The sequence below is a fragment of the Pimephales promelas genome, chromosome 2 (assembly GCF_988280905.1).
Source record: "Pimephales promelas chromosome 2, fPimPro1.hap1.1, whole genome shotgun sequence".
NCBI lineage: Eukaryota > Metazoa > Chordata > Actinopteri > Cypriniformes > Leuciscidae > Pimephales > Pimephales promelas.
Window position 1 is genome coordinate 23,732,177 of NC_142770.1, and position 26,485 is coordinate 23,758,661.

General features: G+C 36.5%; 1 protein-coding gene across 1 annotated transcript; it reads left to right on the forward strand.

The window, feature by feature from the left end:
• Positions 1–472: 472 nt before the first annotated feature.
• nicn1 (nicolin 1) lies at positions 473–14,494 on the forward strand. Its single transcript, XM_039649503.2, has 7 exons — positions 473–638; positions 2,180–2,313; positions 2,425–2,595; positions 9,657–9,770; positions 11,551–11,619; positions 13,921–14,025; positions 14,100–14,494. Exons 2-7 carry the CDS (start codon positions 2,188–2,190, stop codon positions 14,139–14,141), a joined length of 627 nt encoding a protein of 208 aa, XP_039505437.2. The 5' UTR covers positions 473–638; positions 2,180–2,187; the 3' UTR covers positions 14,142–14,494.
• The last annotated feature ends 11,991 nt before the right edge of the window (positions 14,495–26,485 follow it).

Consider the following 26,485-nt stretch of genomic DNA (forward strand, 5'->3'; position numbering starts at 1 on the left):
AATTAATTTGTATATATAAATACACACACATGCATAGCCTATATATATATATTTTTAGGAAATATTTGCATGTATAAAATTAAGTATAAATTTATATAAATATTTGATAACTTGTTTTTGGATGCAATTAATCGGGATTAATCGTTGCCCAGCCCTAATATATATATATATATATATATATATATATATATACACTTAATTTATATTATATATATAATAATATATAATATATATATAGCTAACACAGACTAACACATATATGCTAACACAGACTTTTATTTTGGATGCGATTAATCGTTGCCCAGCACTCAGCCCAGCATTATTATACATGTAACAAACCCACTGTGATGTAAAGTGATATATAATCACCGACTGTGCTGGGCTGGTCCCTTTGTTTACTTTAAAGACACTGGCCCTTTAAGAGACGCACGTCACACAAAGGACCGGAAGAGACATGTGGAGCTGCGACTATCAACACATGAAGCCATAAAAATCATTAAGTCGCTTCTGATTCCTGCACATTGAGTCTGGAATGACGCTGCTGCTGCTTTAAAGCGCTCCAGCAAGGGCACGTCTCGGCTATTCAACACAAGATCATTTTAGTCCAAAGAGCGAGTCAGACAGCTGAATATAATACAGTAAGTACGTTACCGCAGTGACGCATACTGGGCGTGATCAAAGCCCAGCGCGCCGCCTACATAGACAGCATCACGGGCGGCGTCTCACGCCCGTTTCACACATACTCCGTTTGCAGTGCGTATGCGGTCCGTATTTTTTTCCGTACCCATGTTAACAGGTTAGAGCTTTCACACTGCACGCGGATGCAGTCCGTCGATCCGTTCCAGTTGCGGTGCGTATACAGCAGTGCAGAGATCGTTTCCGTACCGAGTCTATTTCTGCTGTGCTGCAAACGCAGAAATAAAGTGACAGCACACGGTTCGTGGTCAAAATGAACTCAGATTGACCTCGAAATGTAGTCGTTTCACCATAAATGCATTTAATTCAATAAAATGTAGTAATCTCTCCATAAGGTATTTAATTGTTTCATATTTTTACTTTAAGATATATATAAACACACACATGCATGTATATATTTAAGAAAAATGTGTTATTTATATATTTATATATAATATAACTGATGTATAAATGTCTATATTATGAATTGTGTTAATAGTTTTATTTTTACTTATTGCTTAATAAAATTTTAATAAAAGCTATTAAATAACCTACAATATTTTTAAATATAGATATGTTGCAGAAACTAGTTTAAACTGGAAGATTTTATTATATTGTTTTTATTTATTTATTAAAATAGATATTCTTTATGTTATTTTAAATGGATTTGTAATGTTATTTATTGTTGTCATTATTAAATATTGCTGTTGTTTTTGTTATAGCAACACACAAGATAACTACATATAAAATTATTTTTAAATTGTTTTATTATAAACACACACACACACACACACACACGCACGCACGCACGCACGCACGTATATATTTAAGAAAAATGTGTTATTTATATACTATTTATATATCATATAAATGAAGTATAAATATCTTTATTATGAATTGTGTTAATAGTTTTAGTTTAAATTATTGCTGGAAAGCTATTAAATAACCTACAATATTTTTAAATATAGATATGTTGCAGAAACTAGTTTAAACTGGAAGATTTTTTATGTCATTTTTATTTATTTATTAAATATATATATTCTTAATGCTATTTAAATGTTTTTTAATGTTATTTATTGTTGCATTATTAAATTTTGTTGTTGTTTTTGTTATAGCAACACAAAAGATAACTACATATAAAATTATTTTAAATATTAAAAACAAAATTAGCATTTGAAAAAAAAAAAACAATGATTTTCATTTTATATTTTCTCAAATATATTCGTACCGCTTCACAGTAAGGTTAATTAGTAAACATTATTAATGTATTAATTGACATGTTAGTTCACAGAGCATTAAATGTTAACAAACACAACTTTTTATTTTAATAACGTATCAGTAAAGGTTGAAATGAATATGAAGTAAGATTAATAAATGCTGAAGAAGTATTGTGCATTCTTAGTTTATGTTAACTAATGAACCTTATTGTAAAGTGTCAGCGATATAACAATGCTCTCGATAAGTAGTGCTCTTTGTGGAGTTGAGCTGTGTGTTCTCATCGCAGGGTCAGCCATGAGTGCGGAAGCCTTGAGCTGCACTATAAAGTCGCCCGTCCCGCTGCAGATTGGAGACCCTGTATCTGATTCATCTCGCCCTGGCGTCTACATAACAGACGTCACCCTCGCCGAGCCCGTGGACGTGCGTGTCTCTCACACTGCATCACTTCAGAAAGGTTACAGTTATTGATTGACCCGCCCGATATCTATCTATTATGACATCACGGTATATCCCTTTTGTGCTCGTGTCTAGATTCAGGAAATCTCCTTCAAGAACTACTACACGGCATATCTGACGGTCCGTTTGCAGCGCCGCGAGGAGGGTTCTCCTAAGTGGGTTACTTGTTTGAGAGACCACTGCCTCATGGCTAACCCGCACGCTGAGGCTGGGTCACATGACTATTTCTCCATCCACAGACGACAGGTAGGACCGGGCCACTGAGAGGGAACGCAAAACCAATACATTCGTCATTTGGAAAAGAGCAGCGTGAACATTCTGCTAAGCTTCTGCTTTTGTGCTCCATGGATGAATAAAAGTCCCTTCGTGAGGGTTTGAACCTTCAGCCTTTTGGATCTTTAACCACTACACCACTAATTGTCATGTATTAGTTTTATAGTTATCGCCGGAAAATGAAACTCAAAATACATTTGGTTTAATAATCCAGTATTTATTCATATTTATTTAATAATCAACACTCAAAATGATAAGGTATATTTTTAAAGCCTATAAACATTTAAATACATAAAGCAATTTGTCATGCTATCAAAACGACTTTTATTGTTTGAGTTTCGCTATACGACAATTCACCATGACGTCACAACAATAATAGACGTTCTTCCGGGTGGCAAAAGCCGCAGCGTCCCTATGGCAACGCTAGTAAATTGCATGGAGGGAGACACACCGCCGGCAGAAGCCTAATCTACATTTCAACAGTTGATTCAAGAACAGACGTGGTGGAAATTCAGACATAGTTAACATGATCATTAAAGCTTAGATTCTTTGATCTAGAGATGTGCACTCCCATCGCACTAGACCGCGGCGCGGGACTGGATCTGATGGCCGAGTGCGGGCGGTAATGCACTCTAGTGTGCGGATTGCAGGAGAATAAAACGATTCGCGGGACTCCCGCAAACCAGAAATATCTATGAATAAAACAAATAAAAACTAATACATTTGTATTCATCTGTTGTAGAAAAGCAACAAGAACAACTAAAACAAAATAGAAATGACTTACATGGCAGAGTTTCATTTTATAACGTGACTGCAGCGATGAGCGATGTAGCCAATCACAGACATATGTGTTGATTTATTGAACGCATTGGCCAATCAGAAGCATTTACGATGAAGAAGCATTTACTCACCGCTCAAAAGAAAGTAACATAGAAAGTAATAGAAATAACTAAGTTAGTTGAGAACGTCAGTTATATAACGACCCACGTATTAAAATGGTTGGGTTTAAATCGGGCTCAGGCTCATAATTAGAAGACGACATGCACTTTTGACGACGTCCACTCGCTTTAGGTTCTGCTGGATAGATTTACTTTTTTCTGAAGGAAATCGATAAAAAAAACCTACACCTTTTGCTGTATATCTGGTGGCGCAACCCCAAACACAACATATTTTCACCATAGATTCAACTTTGATCAACAACAATGATTTTAACTGTGTAACTGTTCAGTTGCCGGCTGGATCTCTTCAGTTAGTCAATGGAAGCCGCTCGCGTTCTGCCACCCGGAAGTATCGCGGTGCCTATTGTTTACAAACATTCTGAAATGCCCTATAAAATTGGTATAATTTGAAAGCTTAAACTTTGTTTCATATCTAAAGTAACGTTGCGATTATTGGATGGCACAAATAATGTTTAGTGAAGTTTTCGTTCACGCATCAACAGAAAACAGAACAGGCTAAAAGATCCCGGGTTATCAATAAAGTAAATCTTTAAATCAATGTTGTCAACTTTCTTGCGTCCACACGTTTACCGGTTATCTTATTGTGTGCACGAAATTATGGATGTTTTAAAGCATTCATAGGTATAAACTCTCATCGAATTATAAGAAATAAAGTCAGAATTGCAAGAAAGTCAGAATTGCAATAAATTACCTAACTATTTTGAGAAATAGTCACAATTGTGAGAAATAAAGTCAGAATTACGATAAATTAACTATTGTGAGAAATAAAGTCAAGATTGGGAGACCTAAACTCAGAATTACTAGAAATAAAGTCAGAATTATGAGATATAAAATCACAATTTTATTTCTCACAATTCTATTTCTCACAATTCTGACTTTATTTCTCACAATTTGTACTTTATTTCTTACAATAGTTAATTTATCGTAATTCTGACTTTATTTCTCACAATTCTTGCTTTATTTCTCACAATTCGTACTTTTGTTCTCACAATAGTTAATTTATCGTAATTCTGACTTTATTTCTCACAATTCTCACTTTATTTCTCACAATTCTGACTTTAATTTCTCACAATAGTTAATTTATCGTAATTCAGACTTTATTTCTCACAATTCTCACTTTATTTCGCACAATTCATACTTTATTTCTCACAATAATTAACTTATCGTAATTCAGACTTTATTTCTCACAAATCATACTTTACTTCTCACAATTCTGACTTTATTTATCACAATTCGTACTTTGTTTCTCACAATAGATAATTTATCGTAATTCTGACTTTATTTCTCACAATTCGTACTTTGTTTCTCACAATAGATAATTTATCGTAATTCTGACTTTATTTCTCACAATTCTCACTTTATTTCTCACAATTCGTACTTTATTTCTCACAATTCTGACTTTTATTTCTCACAATAGTTAATTTATCATAATTCTGACTTTATTTCTCACAATTCTCACTTCATTTCTCACAATTCTCACTTTATTTCTCTTAATAGTTAATTTATCATAATTCTGACTATATTTGTCACAATTTTCACTTTAGTTCTCACAATAGTTAATTTATCTTAATTCTGACTTAATTTCTCACAATAGTTAATTTATCATAATTCGGACTTTATTTCTCACAATTCTGACTTTATTTCTCACAATAGTTAGTTAATTTATCGTAATTCTCACTTTTATTTCTCGCAATAGTTAGTTTATTTATCATAATTCGGATTTTATTTCTCGCAATAGTTAATTTATTGTAATTCTCACTTTAGTTCTCGCAATAGATAGTTAATTTATCGTAATTCTGACTTAATTTCTCACAATAGTTAATTTATCGTAATTCGGACTTTATTTCTCGCAATATTTAATTTATCGTAATTAAGACTTTATTTCTCACAATTCGGACATTATTTCTCACAATTCTGACTTTATTTCTCACAATAGTTAGTTAATTTATCGTAATTCTGACGTTATTTCTCGCAATAGTTAGTTAATTTATCGTAATTCTGACGTTATTTCTCGCAATAGTTAGTTAATTTATCGTAATTCTGACTTTATTTCTCGCAATAGTTAGTTAATTTATCGTAATTCTGACTTTATTTCTCGCAATAGTTAGTTAATTTATCGTAATTCTGACTTTATGACAATTCTGACTTTATTTCTCGCAATTCTGACTTAAATTTTTGTGATTCTGCCTTTTATAACTTGCAATGTGACTTTATTTCTCAAAATTTTAAGAGTTAATCTCAATTGCTTCATACGAAATGACACTGACACAATCAAAACATTTTGGCGTGACCAACATGGACATGAGCTTAATCTGCATTAGGAACTTTTTCACTCTCCTACAAAACTCCCAAATGCATTGATTCCTACTGAAATAACCCAAAAAATTTCACAGTAAATGTTACCGAACCTTCATAGAAAATGAATTCTTCAAATTGTGCATTTAAGACATTTTATATTTCAAATAGCTGTATGTCATAATTACTGCTTTTGCAAATAGGCAAAATATGTGATATTTGTAATCTTTTTAAATAATTTGCTCTCTGACAAAACCAATAATCGTGTCCGCAGGATATCTTCAGTTTTTCAATTAAAAAAGCCTAACCGTTTTGTCAGCCATCCCAGAATAATCGCAGCAGCTCGGGGAACATTTTGTTTGTCATCACGGTGATTTGGCCCATTTGTGGCTCTCCGGGGATCTGATGTCCCGGTCTTTGATCTGTGAGTTGCTTGTAATGACTGCTTTAATGTATTGAGATCAGGCTCCCTCGACGCTTTTCAGCTCTGTTTCAAAGGCATGAGGATATTAGACACGAGTCCTCGAGTGAACTCTCGGATGATTGGACGTGAAGTTCTGCGCTGTATGGACACCTTTAGTGTCACCAAATGAAATTTGCATTGAAAATCCCACCTGGGACGCCACATAGCTCTCACCCCATCTGCCATAATCTGTACAAGACATTTTCTTTTTTTTTTGTCAATGGGAAGTGGGATGATGAATATGTCTTTATTAAGAAAGGTAGAAATATTCTATATAAAACAACGTCCTTGTGGGTCTTTATAATTACAAGGACATTTTTTGGATTATTACTGTGAATGTAAAGTTCACTCAAAAATCAAAATGTTTTTTTTTTTCAACCTTTACTCCAAAACTGACTTTCTCTCTACTAGGGGTGGCACGGTACATGAAAAAACACCCGAACCGTTCGGTTCGCTTGTCTCGGTTCGGAGCGCGTGTGCGTCTCACGGTTCGACGCATGCGCAATGTAACCTCGTGCCCGTATGTGACGTGTGTTTTCTTTTCGCGCGACATAAACTTGTTCGACTTGGACCGGCGCTGCACAGAGCGATCGGTGAATAACATCAATCTAGCGCGAGTCGGCTCCGTATGCATTCATCACTTTCGCGGTATTTGATGTCATTACCGATCGCTCTGTGCAGCGCCGGTTCAAGTTAATAAACAAGCCAGTAAAAGTGGAGTATGGAGCGCTGCAGGTCACGGCACACGGAGAAATGGCAAGTGGGAGAGATGAGGGAGTTGGAGGACGCGCCAGCGTCGTATAAGTCTATGGTATAAGTCCGGTGTGTGGGAACATTTTGGATTTCATGTTATGATATTTTAATTTAACTACAGTGGCACTTTATGTGTAGATAAGAGCTTCAGTCATACGTTTCCAAACCCTGCACTTTAATTTTAAGTGGAAAAGTACCCTCGCATTTTGGGAATAGAAGCATTGTTGATACTGTTTTTGTGTTGAGGTTGAACTTCAATTTCACTTTATGTTTATGGCCTTTGCTATTGCTATAGCTTAATTATCTATAGGCAATGAGGTTTCATGTATATTGACATTTAAAAGACAGTGTTTTAAGAGTTCCTCTCTTTTTCTTTTAAAAGATAGAATTTTGGTAAGAGCTACAAAAGTTAGCAGTTGATACATGAAAGTTAATTTCTTTGTGTAAATAAGATTTATGTGATAAAAATGCACAAGTTCTTGTAGAGATAGTGATACACATTCTCCTTTTTTTGCCAAATAAACAAAAAGCATGTCAATTTCTTCTCTCTTACTGTATCTAAATCTCACCTAGCTTTCCTCTGAGATAGTCCCAAAATGTGCTTAAAGTCAAAGAGTCAAATTCAGTTTGTGCATGATTGCATGAATATAATATATATTTTTTTAATACTGTATCCTAAAGTGTGGATAATTAAGCTATATATCACATGCTGAAGTACATTTCTGGAGTGTTAAAGATTAAAAGAAAAAATAACAAGAACCGTACAGAACCGAAAACCGTGACCCTAAAACCGTGATACAAACCGAACCGTGGGTTTTGTGAACCGTGCCACCCCTACTCTCTACTGTGGAAGAAGACAAAAGAGTATTTATTTTAAACAAAACCCTTGCTGCTTTTTTCATACATTTAAAGTCAAGTGGGCTGTCAAGATCTAAAATGACCATACAGAAGAAATAAGTTTAAAATAGACTGTTTTATAATGTGTTTATGCTTGTATATGTTAGCTAAAACTAAAACTATTTAAAAAAAAATATTATATAAAAAAACTTAAAGTTAGAACGTTTCCCTTGCAAACAAATTGAAATAAAGTAAATTTAAGTTCTAAACCTGAAATTATATTAAAAATTTATTTATATTATATTTATTTATATTACAAATTTATATATATATATATATATATATATATATATATATATATATATATATATACACACATATATATATACACATATTTTCAGGTTTATATTATATTTATATATATATATATATATATATATATATATATAAACCTGAAAATTTTTTTTTTTTTTGTAATAATTACAATTACGTTGTTTATAATAGCAAATGTTCACTTTGGTGTGAACAAGCACAATTTAAAGAGGATAAGAGTGGTGGTGTGTGGCATTTGTATGGTTTCTCTGGAGACGGCCTTCAAAATCTCTCTAAATCTCGGAGAAAACAAGCAGATAACTTGCCAGTCTTTGCAGCCTTGGTTTACTCCTTTGCATAAGTAACTTATTCCAAGCATAAAAAAGCGACACATTTCTGCTGTGTCACTGTTTTTGGCAAATTCATGCAGCTTCTTCTTCTTCTGTTGGTTGGTGAAGATCATGTCATTTTCTTGGCTGAATTGTCTGATTTTACAGTTTCACAAAAATATGAAGCAGCACAACATTGATAATAATATCAAATCATCATATTAGACTGATTTCTGAAGGATCATGTGACACTGAAGACTGGAGGAATGATGCTGAAAATTCAGCTTTGATCACAGGAATTAATCACATTATAAAATATATTCAAATAGAAAAATGTAATAATATTTCACAATATTTAAGTTTTTACTGTATTCAGTAAATGCTCCAGAAAAGGATTTAAAACGTTTTTAAAAAGTATATATTTTTAAAAATATACACAATATAATTTGGGCTCTATGTATCGTTATTGGCCAATACATGTTAATTTTTTATGTCATCATATCAGCCTGATAAGCAAATTTGTCCGATATATTAAATCTGATAAATAATGCATTATTTCCTTCAGCTGAGACACTTCAGATATGCACTTTTCTCAATGATGTTTTTGAATTGCTTGAAATATGATTAATAATATGATAATATCACTTTTCTAATATGATTAATAATATGATAATATCATTTTTCCAAAGAAGTTAGTTTAACTCAAAAAAATCCATGCAAAAAGTTAACAGAAAATAATGAGTTAAGTCAACAAAAGATTTTTTTACACTGCGGGGCGATTCTCTGACATGTAGAAGCTCCACTGTCAGCTGAAGTAGAAAGAAACTTTCACACTTCAGTCATCAACACAAACACAAATGTCAAGCAGTTTTGCAGATTACTACATGAAACTGTCTCTTTTATCAGGTTTTCATTCTGTCTAGTTAATTAAGGCTCAGAAAACGCACATCCTTAATGTCTAAATTCTGACGTTCATTCTTGATTTGACCTCCTTTGTTTCTTTGCTTGCTGCATGAAAGACTCAGAGCTCTCTTAACTCTGTCACTTCTTGCTGAGATCTTTTCTTCTCTATATTGGGCTTCTCAGATGCTGACGGAGCCTGACGCCGTGACCACAGTGAGACTCATCCTGCGACAGCCCTCATCAGAGTGGCACAATTTCAGCATTGAGGAAATTAACATTTACCCGTGTGCAAAAGAGGTAACTATGTAGAATAAATAACTACTTTTAACTACTTTGAACAGTACAATAAATGTTTAGCCTGGCATGCCAGACCTACATCAAGATGTTAGGTCTGGAAACTCTTCATTGACAGGGCTCAATCCGAGGGGCGGGATAAACGGTTGTCTTTCAAATTCTCTCTGCACGCAATTGGATAGCGCTAAAGCCAATCAGAGCAACGAAGAAGGTGACGTACTCAGCGGAGCAAGTTGATATATTAAACTTTTACCGCATCCAGTCCAGCTGTCAACATTGAAAAAAGGGAGATTTCCCGGAATACATCCCCAAAATAAGGGATTTTTTTATTTTTTACACGACCCACAAACTTTAAAAATAAAACACTAATCATTAAATGTCTAAAGAGTTTATAACTAGCCAACATATGTGTGAGAGAGAAAGAGACAGTATGTCAGAAAAAAATAACATCATAGAGAATGTTTAAATACTAATATCAGCTTACGAGGGAAACGGAGGCGGAGTAGTGGTGCTTCGGGGTGGTGGAGATGATTCGGGAGAGGTCCGTGCACCATAACCGATCAGAGCGCGCGTTGACACGGAATAAAGCCTTTGTCCTCGACGACAAAATGACAAGTTGATCATCAAGCAAAAGCTTTTTTGTAACAGCGCGCGCGGCGCCGGCCGCATCCGAGGATGAACGACTTAAACCCGAATATGTCCGAGCTTGCTCTGATCGTCGCAACTCTGTCGTCACTTTGTAAAGCCCGCCCGCCGACTCTATACACGATGTGATTGGCCCTACCAGAGTTGAGTTTTTCCAGCTAAAACGTCTATGGAGAGTTGCTAGACCACACTTTGCTGCAAAATAATTTTTGCTGCCGCTAGGGTGCGTCTAGATTTCTAGGCTAATAAATGTTTTTTTGCTTTTTTTTGTGAATTAAAAAAATAGTTTGGTGTTTTTTTCCTTGCTTTTGTACATTTGTTTGGAGTTTGTTTTAAAGGCTTTTGTTGTGCTTTTGTTTTGTTTGTTTGATTTGGTTTGCTATGCTTTGGTTTGTTTGAAGTTTGTGTTTGATATAGTTGTTTTTTGTTTGTTTTTTTTGCTTTGTACGTTTGTTTGGAGTTTGTTTTAAAGACTTTTGTTGTGCTTTTGTTTTGTTTGTTTGATTTGCTTTTGTATGCTTTGGTTTTGGTTTGTTTAAAGTTTGTTTTTGATATGGTTAGCTTTTTTGTTTGTTTGTTTTTTGTTTTAGTTTTTTTGCTTGGTTTTTGTTTTGTTTAATTTCAATCAAAACCTTATTTTTAACAAAACCTACAGAGTTGTTCAGATTTTTCTATTAATTTTTTTTTTCCTGGACAGTTTTTATTTTGTCTGCTTTTCTGTTTATGTTTGGAGTTTGTTTTGTTTGCTTGGTTTTTGGTTTGTGTGCGTGTGTGTTTGGCTGTCCAGGATTCATGTGCTAGATGTCCCTGGCTGGATTTGTTTAGCTTTTGTTTTTGTCATCGTTGTTTGCTTTTGTTGTATTTGCTTTTTTTATGAAGCAGTATTTTACCAAAACGTCATCAGTGGACAATATGTTCCTGCTTGGTTTTGTTTCATTTTGTATGTGTTTGTTTGGAGTTAGATATATATATATATAATTATTTATTTATTTATTTATTTAGAGGTCTTTCGTCTATGTGTTATTTTTGTGTTTCCATTACCCAAATATTTTTTTTGTTTTGTTCCGTAAGTCTTTGCTTGATTTGTCATTATTTTACCAAACCTTGTTCAGTGGTTGTGTTGTCTCCGTCTGTCCAGGACTCGGAGCGAGACGTTCCTGCCTGGTTATCCACTCTCACACCTGTAGAGGAACCTCTTGATTTGAATGTAAGCATTGTGTGTCTTATAATTTGTTGTATAATGCACAACAGTTGTCATCTAATGAATATTGAACATCTTGCTGTTTAACAGCATATACAATGCTCCCTTTAAAGACTGCTAATGCCCTTTCATTTAGCAGCACACAAGCGTCTCTGTAGTTTCTATGTATTTATGCAGCTCTGAGGTGTTAATTAACAATTTTCCTTAAGAACAGAACGAAAAGATAATTACGTAAATGTATGAAACTCTCAGGTTGTGGTTTTTCAATCGCTGAGCATTGTTGATGTGTCCCAACTCCCAGCCCCCATTTATCTGTCATTTGCATTAGAAATGTAAAATGCTTGTTTGATGGTTTGAAAGTGTCTCTATAGCTTTATCAGTGAAGGCTCAACTTAATGTTTATTTAAACAGTTATAAAGCAGAGGAAGTGATCATAATTCATAATTTGTTGATTTAAAACACATTTGAAGCGGTTGACCAATCACAACACACCGATCCAGCCTACCAATCAGAGGACATTCATAGAGAAAGGAACTAAACAGGAGTGCAACGCCATAACTCGCTGCTTCACTACCATAGTACATCGTTGAAGAAACCAACTAGCTAGTCCCGAAACCATATTGTCGCAAAGTGGTCTTTCAACCACGTTGGTTTATGACGTCACGCAGGTGTTGGGAGTAATAACTCATTTAAATGAAGCCGGTTGAGATCGAATTAACGCTAGATGTGTTGATATAAATTACAGACATGGCATTGAGGACTATTTCTCAGCTATTTTGCTTTATTTCCAGATTCAATCAGAGTCTTAAACACTAGACCACGTTCACACATGCGCAGTCTTCAAAAAATTGCGCTTTAAATCTCTTGACAAAATAAGACGTAAATGACATTTGTGTGTATTCTAAATAAAAGATATAGGTTGTACTGAATGTCAGATTACTTATTTTGCTCAAGATAAGGAGCCGACTGATTCAAGCTGATAGAAGAGCAACTTTGACTGAAATAACCACTCGTTACAACCGAGGTATGCAGCAAAGCATTTGTGAAGCCACAACACACACAACCTTGAGGCGGATGGGCTACAACAGCAGAAGACCCCACCGGGTACCACTCATATCCACTACAAATAGGAAAAAGAGCCTACAATTTGCAAGAGCTCTCCAAAATTGGACAGTTGAAGACTGGAAAAATGTTGCCTGGTCTGATGAGTCTCGATTTCTGTTGAGACATTCAGATGGTAGAGTCAGAATTTGGCGTAATCAGAATGAGAACATGGATCCATCATGCCTTGTTACCACTGTGCAGGCTGGTGGTGGTGGTGTAATGGTGTAGGGGATATTTTCTTGGCACACTTTAGGCCCCTTAGTGCCAATTGGGCATCGTTTAAATGTCACAGCCTACCTGAGCATAGTTTCTGACTGTACATCCCTTTATGGCCACCATGTACCCATCCTCTGATGGCTACTTCCAGCAGGATAATGCACCATGTCCCAAAGCTTGAATCATTTCAAATTGGTTCGCTGTACTAAAATGGCCCCCACAGTCACCAGATCTCAACCCAATAGAGCATCTTTGGGATGTGGTGGAAAGGGAGCTTTGTGCTCTGGATGTGCATCCCACAAATCTCCATCAACTGCAAGATCCTATCCTATCAATATGGGCCAACATTCCTAAAGAATGCTTTCAGCACCTTGTTGAATCAATGCCACGTAGAATTAAGGCAGTTCTGAAGGTGAAAGGGGGTCAAACACAGTATCAATTTGGTGTTCCTAATAATCCTTTAGGTGAGTGTAGTTGGCTAACAATGCATTCGGGAAACACACACCAGAGTGTCACTGACAGACTGCAAACAGACGAGCTGCAACAATGGGGAATATGTGAAAAAATAATGAACATTCTAGCATGAAAACATGTTCTAGAGCCCAAAAACAAAATCAAGACTTTGTAAGAGGGCATAACTAGTAACAAAATCACCAGTTAGCCATTTATCACCACTACTCTAAAACATTAAATGCAAGAGATCTGTTGTTTTTATGTGATGAATACTTTTATGTGGAAATGAGTGATATACACTCTTTCTACATCTATATATTGATTCTTGCAATACTAATTATTCTCTTCTCTATGGCAGTGCTTTACTGCCACTTGCTGGTCAAAACTGAATCTGCTACTGCACTCCACAATACCAAGATTTTTCCTTTTTTTTTTTCCGTTTGTGTTCTACATAAGCAAAAATGCTAAACGTTTGAAACGACGTCAGGTGTTTAGTGCATTATGCATTTAATAATGTGTGTGTGTGTTGCTCAGGGACTTCCTGATCCCGAGGCGGTGTCCTCCAGCATTCAGCAGATGTGGGCGCTCACTGAGATCATGCAGGCGAGCCAGACTGCGGCTTCCATCGGACGCTTCGACGTGAGTTACACTGTCCTCTACCCATACCATTCTCTTTCTTTCGTACTGAATTAACGTGTTTATTTTATTTTCAGGTGGAAGGCTCTTATGACGTCAAATTACTGTCGTACACATAACGTGAGGGCTGAAAACTGAACCACACTTCTTCATCCGTTTCATTCCCTGAGATGAAACCACTTGCACTAAAAACGTTGTAATCAATATTACAGTTACTATTTATGCATGTTATTTTATTGTACATTTTAGTTTTAAGAATATTTTAACGTTCATGAAACTTTTATGTATGTATACATCTCATAAACTGCATGAATGACTATAAACCCGATACGTTCAGGACTGTATTATGTGTAACATGCACGACTGGAAAGGTTGTGGGGAGCCCGTATATTAAGTTGGCGTGTAAATGATTAAGATTATGTTTCTATTTTACACATTTGTGATTCACATTCAATAAAAATAGTCACCCATGCGTAGACTGCAAATGTGTCTCATTCATCATAGACACTGTCGTTATGTAAATAATATTAATTTATCAAAGTATGTAATTACATTGATGCACTGTTACATTAGGCTTCAGTCTGAAGATTTAGTGTCATATTTTCAGCACAGAATTAGATAAATAGGCCGCTACTTCTATCTAAAAGACTTATCAACCACATAATGTCAAACTAAATATTAATATAATCTTCATGGTGAGGTTTCAAAGCGAATCGCTCTTGCCCGAACTATCTTTTGACGTCTTTTTTTCCAGAATGCTAATGAAATGCATCTCACTTTGTGTTAATTAAAACTCAATGGACATGTTCATGGTTGCCAGGCAGTAATCAAGAGCAGCGCTGCTTCCTAATGCTAATCATTGGGAATCAATGGTCGGCGTCCAAGAGGAGCCTCCATCTGTCTCTGCTGGCATCTCGCGCACATCGTCCACGCAACATTAGCCTACAAATGGAGCTCCGTGGCTCCGTCCCCCGCAAAGTCAAGTCTAAAAGTGTTTCTTTGTGCAGACACTTATGCCCAATATTCATAAGTTAAAGTGTATTAAGATAACGAACGTCATTATGTGTCACTAGGACACAAGGGGTTAAAGGAGTAGTTCACTTTAAGAAAAAAAAAAAAATGTTGCTGAAAATTTACTCACCCCCATGTCATCCAAGATGTCCATGTCATTCATCAGTCGAAAAAAAAATCAAGGTTTTTGATTAAAACATTCCAGGATTTTTCTCCATATAATGGACTTCAATGGGAACCAAACGGTTCAAGGTCCAAAAGACAGTTTCAGTGCAAACTGTTCAAAATGCTTTAAACGAATCAAGCAAAATCAAGCGAAACGATCACTCATTTAAAAAAAAATTAAAGTTGAAGTTTTATGGTCGCCTTGCTCTGTTCTGTGATGCGCGTTTGTGACTCTCCTGTTCGAACTCGTTTATCAAAATAAACAAATCTTTTTTCGTGTAATTTGGTTCATTCAACGAACGAAACGAACAAATTGACTTAGAAAAAGATTTTTTCATTTTGACAAACGAGTTGAACGAAACAGAACAGAGCAAGGTGACCATTTGAGCTTATAAAACTTAAACTTTTTTTTTTTTTTTAATGAGCGAGCGTTTCACTAGATAAGACCCTTATTCATCATCTGAAATCGTTTAAAGCCCCTTTAAACAGTTTGGTTACCAGTAAAGTGCATTATATGGAGAAAAATGCTGGAATGTTTTCATCAAAAACCAGGGGCGGCTGGCCAATAGAGGGCGCTAGGGGGGCGCTTTATTCTCTTTTAAACCGCTAGATGGCACAAAAGCTACTGAATTTTAACATTTGTACACCTGTCTGTCTAGTTTTTAACTTATGTAATTTTATTGTACTGTATTTATTGTATCTATTATATTTATTGTATTTTTATCTTCTACTGAGCACAGAAGTACAGTACGTCACAAAAACATTTCACTGCGCATCTTGTATGAGTATGTGACAAATAAAACTTTTGAACCTTGAACCTTGAAAATTCAGCTCAGCACTTTTGAAGGTGCTGTAAAGCAAAGTAGAGATGTTGCCCAGAGATAAAAACATTAGTTGTCGGATGAAAAGATGAGATGCATGAGAGACGAGAGGTGTCGTATTTCCCGCGTATAATAAAACCACTCAAACGTCGCACTTGTCCACATACATGGGGATCGAGCGAGAAAAAAGACACAAAAACAACTCTGGTCACAATAGAAAAAGGAAATAAAAGAAAGAATAAAAAGAGAGTCGGCAGAGCGGTCTCTCCTCACTTGTCAAAATCTAACCGACACTCTACGCACATGCACAGTTCTCATTTTACCTCAGATTTCCATAAAGCACAAAGTGACCGTTACAATCATAGACTGTAAAAAAGATGGATGACGTCCCTTCGCTCTTTTCCATCAGAGAGAACTGAAGCCGCCAGCGTCCCGATATGGCGCTGACATTTTGGAACTTTAGTCTGCGCACTAGCGACATACGCAGTCGTGAGCAGGAAGTAAAGCCGCGAAATCAAGGCCACGCCCTCATTGTCCCTGAATCAATCGCAAACACGCCCTGCACTTATATTAAGTGTCCTGATTTGCTTGCATTACCTCGTTAAAATAAAGTAAATACAACTACTAACCACATAGTCAACATTATGGAAAAAAAGTCCTTTGGTGCTTCAGTGACTACTTTGCAAAGAGAACCTGTCAATCATGATGTCATAGCACCGTTTTTATAGCATCAAATAACTAAAAAACAAACACTTGAAATTACATCAATGTGATAGAAACTACCATAAATGACAGAAACTATAACATGGGGAGGCGGGGTTTATAAAAAACGTCTCAATCAACGTCTCGATTGAGACGTTTTGGTTTCACTTTTGAGGACTTGTGTGGCACGCTTGGTTACAATGCGCGTGGACTGGACATTGTTCTGATCCTTGACGTGATCGCTGACAGCATCAATAAAATGATTGACTATATTTTGAGGCAACTGTCTTTTCGGATTTTCAGTTTTGTTATTCGGGTAATTAATGCAACAGTTTCTTCAATAACGGAAGAAATTTAGCATTTGAGGCGAAAAGCACAACTTAACATGATAATAAACAGCTGGCTGACGTTTCCATTTGTTGGTTAGATTCAGATTGTAAATATCATATATTTTGGATGTCACCTTAGAGATAATAATAACCATCATCATATTTAAAAATATCATATTTGTTACTGTAAAGCTATATTACATTATGGGATCTTATTCAATGCTTTCAGAATCTTTACTTTTTAAAATAATTTTTATTTCTGTATTTTTAAAATAAACATTTTAATGACAGTATATTTAGTGAACAACAACGAACAAGTTATTAAAAGCATTATTTTTGCTAAAGTACTACATTTATAAGATTTTTTTTTAAAAAAAACATGATTTTTTCTGCAATCATACACTGTGAGTGTAGTGAAAAGCACATCTTTATCACCGTTGTATGCTTTAATTATCTGCAGTGATATCTACAAATGTTAAAATACATCGGCTATGGTTTAAAATGAACTCTAGAATTTTAGGCTATTTTTAATTTAACTATTAATAACCTTCTCTAAACACATCAGGTGGTATCCGGTTTCCTCACCATGATTTGCACGGTTCATCTGCTTGTGTCTCCAATAGATGGCGGTAGATAAACACGTAAAATACCACTGACGTAAAAACGTCTACATTGATGAATTATTTACACCAAATTGTCGCTTTCTAGTTTAGAGATAATGGAAATTTTAATTAGTTCCCATATAACAGTCAATACGCATTACTCAGTTCCGGTTAACACCCACACGTGATCCATGTGGTTTACTACAGCTGTAATGTTGACAGGTCACGGTTTGGGCAAAACCTATTCACTCAAGCACTCCAAGTGGGTACATACTATATGTATATATATATATATATATATATATATATATATATATATATATATTCATTGTAATTTCAAGTATTTAAGCATAAGCTTTTAGATCAATTTTAACTCAATGAGATAGGCATTTCAGTTGGCTATTGCTATCTAACAGTTAGCTGCTATTTTAAGATGGCTTCAAATGAAACAATTTCACTTTATTTCTCAATATTGTTTTTAAATTGGCTAACATAAATATGAGTTACTGTGACTTGTATCTGAGTTTTACCTACTAGGCCTAGTTATTCAAATCCACATCAATGTTTTACAATTACTCCATTCATAAGGTATATTTCATTGATGTCAAGGCTTTTAAATGTTCTATATGTTTTTGAGTACATAGTTCAATGTATATTTTGCAAGGTTTTTTTTGTGGTCATTTTATTGTGTCTCCAATAGATGGCAGTAGCTAAACACACTGAACAAAGAAACACTGACAGCAACAAGATGGCCTACATTGATAGACTGGTAAAATCAACTAAATACCACCTGTTAGTTTAGTGGTAATGAATGGATTTTATTTCACACAAAACACAGGCAAGACCCATTACTCACCACATTAGGTTAAAGGATGCTCAGGGTTCAATACAAGTCAAGCTCTTTACAGGTTAAGCCGTATCGACAGCATTTTAGGCAGATTGTCAATTGCCATCGAAAATAATTTCAACTCATTGCTACTTAAAATGGAAGTCTATGGGGCAATTACTTTATTGTAAGTATACTATCAATATGTTTGTTCTTTTACAAACTGGGGGTGGATTTTTTTCCCCCTGCTGTGAATTAACATCATGCCTTAAATACACCAGGAACCTACTGAACCAGTATATTCCCTTAAAACCTTTATTATTACAATATCAGAGTTGGCATACAACATAACTTCATGCAAACATGGACATTTACTGCAGGCAGAAGATCAGATTCTTCAGTTATCAACTGTTAACAAATTTCAAGTTTCAAATGCATTTAGCTCTCATTTAAAGTCCACGAAAAAAAAAAACATTTAAATATGTAATTTTATTATAGTCATCAAAGATGAGTTTTAAGGGATACAATTACGGACCAGATGGGATCTTTAAAGGGTAACTAAACACCAAAACAACTTTTTTTAGTTAATGATCTGTAAGAATGGAGCTTCATAAATGCTGTTCATTGATTCGAGTACATTTTTTGACAATTGAGTATAAAGTGTTTTGATTTTCAAATATATGGTGTAAAAACGTCTGAGTGCTGCCCTCTTCAGGTTAAACGGAAAGCTCCTGCAGTAGGGGTACTTGCTGACGTAGCGAACTCTCAGACGCCACTCTGTCACGCCCTTGGTGCGAGCTCACCACGCCCTTGGCAGCCCCTGGTATAAAAGCATCTGATTCCGTCAAAACTACTGTAGCGAGTCAGGAGTTGGATTTATGAGTATTGAAAACGATCAGGATAGCATATATTAGCATCTAGTTAGCATAGCATTTATATAGTTATTTAGATTATTTTTGAAAACAATCAGGATAGAGTATTGTTGCATCTATTTAGCATAGCATTATATAGATAATTTAGATTATTTTGTGCTCTAGTAGCATAGTACAGTTAGGATAGCTTCAAGTTAGCATAGATTTATCAGTGTTTAGTACAGTGATCAGGATAGTAACGGAATAGAGGTGGACATGGGCTTCTCCACACAGCTGCACACGCAGTGCCAAACACTGCTCGTCCTGAATGGACTCCTCCACCGCAGCGGCGTCTTGATGTGAGTGATCATGGATATTTTAATCACAATTTATGGTTAGGATAAAGTTAATCCTCTGGGGTCGACAAACGAGCCGGTGCATTTTGCTGGATTTTTTCACATAGCGGCAGAATATCAATATGAATACATGCCCACAGAGCGTGCGTTATTGAGATCAACTCGACGACAAAACTCATCAGATGCCGGTCGCGATGCGGGAGTTAAGACCGCAGTTTGAGCCAGCGGCTCGAATGGATTTGGCCCTGTGTCTACATACAATTCACCCTCATCCACTTCAGGTAAAGGGGGGGGGGGGGGGGGGGAGTCCTCGACTTCAAAAGGCAGCTACTTGCGTCGCTCCAGTCTCGCTCTATTTTAGAGTCTGACAGCAGCTGTCACTCACGGCGGGTCTCAGGTGCACGCCCCCTGGCCCCGCTGGGGTCTGCCCATTTTTTCAGCATTTTTCAAATATTGCTAGTGGGTGGAGTCAGGCTCTGACCAGGGGTTTAGTTACTCTTTAAGTCTTTGAGTCTCAAGTGGATGTCTAAAATTAAAAAGATTTCACCCCACAGGCGCGGAGGGAGAAGAAACTTCACAAATCAACTGTATTCTGTTGAATTGCTGATACAAAATACTAAAATTGCAGATGGACAATAACTCTACTTAAATCTTAAGATGTTCTTCAAAAGAACATTAAGTTCCTCTTTATAGTTTCAATATGCACAAGTTAATTTCCCAAAATGACAAACAAAACTCAAAACATCAAAGTAACATAAAAGTTGTTCTTCTGTGTTATAATTGATAGCCTTCTGTGTGGAATACGTACACCAAAAAGTGACTTGTATATTGAAAGATGTCAAATATATGTGGTACTATATATAACCGAACAAAGGTTATTAACACGTATAGTGTGTGGCACTGTACAAGCCATTTGAAAAGGAATTGATAGGGTGTCCTTTACAATAGGACTTAATTGACATTTTATCCATTTCAGAGGTTGGCCAGAGGATAAATATCCGTCACTGAGAAGCAGAACATCATCCTGAATGGGATTTTAATTGAAACTGAATTATTGAGAGACTTGTACTCTACTGACAGAAGATTTGTCTGGACTCTGCTGACAACTGGTTATTTGAATTCAATATTGACATGACTTGTGCGATTGCGCTTCTCAGGACCGACAGATTAACTGTGAAGAAACAATTAGTTTCTGCATTAAAGAGAAACTTCTGCTGAAAATGAAGCAATTATCTTCTTCAGCAAACCCATCAGGTCTGTTAATAAGTGGAAAAGTGTGAGGCCTTTGACCAGTATTTAGTTCACACTTGGTTTGCTCTCAAACAAAAATCCATTGTTGTCTGAATTTAAGCGGTAAAGGCCTTGGAAAAGCAGTAGCATGCAAAATGTTCACCGCCGTTATGCGTAATGGACCCGAGCGCACGCATCAAGCATCATGACAGTTGTTGTGGTTCGTTATTCCCCAACAGGGAGCGTCTAAACGGCAAGGGGTTGGACACTTTCCATTCGCACCCTGTTAATAAGACCTGACTCATTCAATTTAAGCAGCTCAGACAAATCTTTTACCCTCACACGTTATCAACTCTTAGTAATGTCTGGCTCCATCACATTTTCAACTTTGGATCTTTTAGGATCCTGTGCTCATGTGACTTTCAATTCTTTCACATTTTTACAATTAATTCATCTTTAATCTCGTTGAAATCTTCAAAAATAATCTCAACTAGAACTATTGTTACTAATTGAACGTGTTACTGTTTCCAAGCGCTTCGTGAAGCTTCTAAACCTTTTGTTTTGATCCAGGGATTCGAAGCATGTATCAAAACCATAGACAGTAAAAGAAATGGACAGAGCGACCCCATTGATTTCAACAGAGAACATTGAAGCCTGTTAAAAGCTGATCACCAGTCATACCATGCAGGGTCAAACTGAGCCTGTCACGTGAGCAACTGTAACTAGGGGTGTCCATGGTTAACCGGTTAACCAAGTAACCGTTTAAAATTCCATAACCGAGTGAAACCATTTTGCTCGGTTAAGTGGCGTCAATACATATTTGCACAAAACTTTTGCGGGTTTTTCTTCTGATTGTCGATAAAAAAAATATTGCGAAATGACAGCGTTTCTATTAACGGTGTTATGCGACTAAAACATTTTTTTTCCTTTCGCGATAAGCCATTCCAAAAATGATGGCAATGGACAGCCACCGCACTAGACATTATTATTATTTGTGTGAGGAGACGTGGTGTGTCATCCAAGCATTAATGGCAGGGAAAGTCACAGAGTTTCTGTGTGTTTGTCCCTCATTTCTGCTCCGCGGTCTTGATTGTGGCATTTCTTTGAGGTTTTGTCTAGTAGGCTATATTCCTTGTATCTTTTATGAATTTTAAAAAAGAACTCTGCCTCGTATTATGTCCAAACGGTCTACTTTTGTGTTCATTCGTTTCCCCTTATTTAATCCGTTGGCCTAATTGCAAAATGAAAAACGGTTGTTGTATTTTGTAAATAGCAAAGTTGAACACCAAAATGTTCATTTGAACTGTAGGCTTATACACCAAATGCTGCGCAAAAATATATAGGCTATATATAGGCTACATATCGACGAATTTGCCCCTTAAACATTTAAAATATTTGACAAATTCATATGAAAAAAAAGATTTTACTGGTTTTCTGAGGCCAAATTAGAACCTGGAAATGATATTTTCCCCCGCAATGCTGAATGAGAAGAGCCGTAGGCCTAACCACAGCCTGCAGAAATGGGATTTATAAGCGATTTATATAGGCTATAATAAATTATAATAAAATAATATAAAATAACGAGGCATTAATTATTTATTAATAAACTATTGTTTTCTAAATCATTTTCGGCTAAAAACAATGCTCCATCTCCGGATGCACATTTAGAGAGAAATTAATTAGCTACAATTACATAGTCAGAAGATATTGGCCTTCGATTGGAATTTGTTCGTTTTAAATTGGACATTTAAAGCTTTAGCCTACAAAGGATATAACCCCTGTAGACTAAAGCTTTACATGTCCAATTTAAAACGGACAAATCCGAATGCGGTGGCTGTTTCAGTTCTCTCGCTTCAGTTCGCGAAGATCATGAAGCGCGCCTGAATGTTAAAGAACAACGTTTTCTTGTTATTGTGAGTTTACGCAAATAAATGTATTTGCGAATAATGCATTATTATTTTCTGTATGACCAGAAATGAAAGAGTATTTTAAGTTGTTTGTTTCCACTGAAAGAACTGCAAGTGTTCACATGGGCGTCTCGCAGCCTTCAATGCGCGCTTCACACACACTGGATATGCGTCAAAAATATTGTGTTTATTTGTGCTTTGTTCCTTTTTTGGATAAAGGCATCTTCTACATAATATGCAGCCTAATAAAATGTTACAATAATGATTATTATTATTATTTGCGGACACGGAGTTAATGTGCTTATTTTCAATTGGCAATTTCATTTTGAAGGGTGATGGAAACGCACCTACTTTAACTTCTCTGTTTACCACTGCGTTTTATTTCTATAAATTAATTTCGTTTCAAATGGGGTGCAAACAGTTATTAAAAAGGTGTTAAAAATTAACTCTGTATCTCGAGGTTGCGGCGCGCACATGGTTAACCGAGTATTAACCGATAAGGGCCTCGGTTAACGGTTAATGAAAAACTTGAAAACGTGCAGCCCTAACTGTAACCCCTACACCTGGGTCCTACTCCAGTGGGACTCGAACCTGGGTCTCCAGTATGAGAGTCAGGCGCTCTAAAAAGGAGGCTAAAGACTGCAGCCGCTAGCGTCTGTTGCTAGAGCGCCTATTGAGATAAGAGGAGTGAGGTTTACTTGCACAGCAACTACTAGCTGACCTCCGTTATACTCATCCCCCTAAACCTCACTCTCATCCGGGTCACGGCACCAATGCAACCCCTCCACCCGGGTCCTACTCGACCCGCTCTGAGCGGGCCTCAAACCTAGGTCTCTGGCGTGAGAGTCGGGTGCTCTAACAAGGAGGCTAAAGACTGCAGCCTCTAGTGTCTGTCGCTAGAGCGCCTTTTGAGATCAGAGGAGTGAGGTTTACTTGCAGAGCAACTACTAGCTGACCTCCGTTACACTCAACCCCCTAAACCTCACTCTCATCCGGGTCACGGCACCAATGCAACCCCTCCACCCGGGTCCTACTCGACCCCCTCCAAGCGGGCCTCAAACCCGGGTCTCAGGTGTGAGAGTCGGGTGCTCTAACAAGGAGGGCAGCTAAAGACTGCAGCCTCTAGCGTCTGTCGCTAGAGCGCCTATTGAGATCAGAGGAGTGAGGTTTCACCATTTGCTCGCTCCAGGAGCTGCGCTGGATGGCGGCCGCTGTCAGCGGTACTTCCGCCTGTCCCGCGCCCAGTTTGATGACATGTTGTCCCGCATCGGAGCGAGGATCACCCTCGCCCTCATCCATCTAATCTAGCTGTCATTTATTTTTTGTTTTGATGATAAATAGAGCCAGCCTTCAAAAGTTATTAACCTGTCCTGTGATTTTTTTTCTCTCTCTCACGTCCAGACACGAATTTATGCACATATGTTGATTGTCTTTACAACATAATACTATTTCATTTAATCTAGCTATGGAATGAATAACATTCAATACAAAATGAACATGTCTCGTATATAGAAATAATGTTTTAAGTGATAAAACATTTGCTTTGTTGTGCATAATCCCACCATGCATTTAGTCATATTAACAAAATAATTTATTGAAGCATCCAGACACTTCACAACGTGAGCAAGCAGCTAGGCTCCTGATTGGTTAACGCGGCGCGAATTCACGCCAAAGTTCAGATTTTTCAACTCGGGCGGCAGACGCGAATTCGCGTCAAACGCGTGAATGCACAAATGGCACTAACTGAATCATTCGCGCTTATCGCGCCAGACGCTCAATTCGCGCGAACTTGACGCGCGAATGAGGCGTATTCGCGTCTTCCGCGCCTCGCTCCACACCTCATTCGCTCCGCAGGAATTTTTCACGCGCGTAAAGCGTCTTTGCATTGACTTAACGTTGAAATCATCTGCGCCTGACGCGCTATTCGCGTCCGGTGTGAACGTAGCAAGAGATTGTCCCTGTAATAAGTCAAAGGTGACATCCTGAACGTTAAATGATTTGGTAATCAATAGATCCGATTCTATGACATTCAATACCAAGCTCCATCATATAATTTAGCCTAGATATCATATAAAAACCAACAGCACACTAATGATTCATATATTGACTTAATTCTGTGGATGGAATTGTGACCGTCTTACCACAGTTTTATTTTAAGGACCGAAAGATCCTCTAGAGCCGGTGCGCTTCTCGAAACTCCCACATTATCATGCATGAGCTTTGTTTTTCCACCAGAACCGAGGTGGACTGGTCATGCTGTAGCCAATTACAATAATGAATTAGTCACCACTCGCAAGTGTTTCTCTCAGAGCAAACCACGTCCAGATACGTGATATCAGGAGTCCTTGTCTTTGTGGAGCTGTTAGAAACTGGCAACTGCCAACCTTTTTGCTGCATCCCAGTTTTTCCGCAACATAAATAGCAGTTTGGCTTGTCAGAATTTGCAACATCCATAATTCCCAATACATATTCTAGTGGTCAGAGATCTGCAATAGTAACTGAGCAAGGAAGAAAGATCATCAGTCCTTCCATTATAGCTATATGTACTTGTGAAAACACACTAAAACACAATAAAAATGAATTTGCAAATAGGTTTCAGTATTCAGTCTGAATTGTACGGTCGGGTTGTGTGCTTTAAGCCATCTGCCCTAATGCCTCCATCAATTCCCATTTTACTACAGGATAATGGGGAAAGTTTATGAGATATAAGTGCTCTTTGCTTAATTCATGCAACTATTTCGATGTCGAGGGACATCAACAAGCCAAAGTGGCATTAATCAGGCCCATAAGCTTCACTCATCTGCATTTTGCCATCACAACCTTTTCATTGTCATTGCGAATAGTGGAAAAATAACAGTGATTACCAGTCATCACAGACAGCAGTTCTGTCTTGTGTGTATATATAGGGACTTGTGTCTTTGCAGTATATATATATATATATATATATATATATATATATATATACACACAGGTACTTGTGTATATAGGGACTTGTGTATTTGTGTATACTGTATGTATATATATATATATATATATATATATATATATATATATATATATTAGGGCTGTCAAATGATTAATCGTAATTAATCGCATCCAAAATAAAAGTGTGTGTTTACATAATATATGTGGGTGCACATTTATACACAATTATGTGCGTATTTATCATATCTTTTCCAAACTGATTTATTTAAAATAATACGTTTGGCAATTGTGTGATGCATATAGTGCTAAATATGCCTTCTTTCTTCGTTTCTTTACCATCGTTTTTATCCTCTTTGTCTTTTCTCCTTCTCACTCGTGCTGTTTTGTATTTTCCTCCTTTTCACCTCATTTTCTCTGAATTATGTGGTAATTGATATGGTAATTGTGTTCATGCATTGAGCAGTGAAATGCATCTAACTCTCTAGATGTGATGATTGTACACAGTGGGAGGATGTCAATCAAATGAACTAGAATCGTTTTGTTTGCCAGTGTTGGCCATTATGGGGATGCCATTTGTCAATCAAAATTGACCCTATTTACTTTCCTATGTTCTCATCTAACTATAAATGATTTGATGGTGCACTTTATTGCAAAGGACATAAAATGCTATTTTTAATGGATTGGATGGAAATAGGCTATTTGTTATTTTACAGTAATTATCTGCTGATACAAAATGGT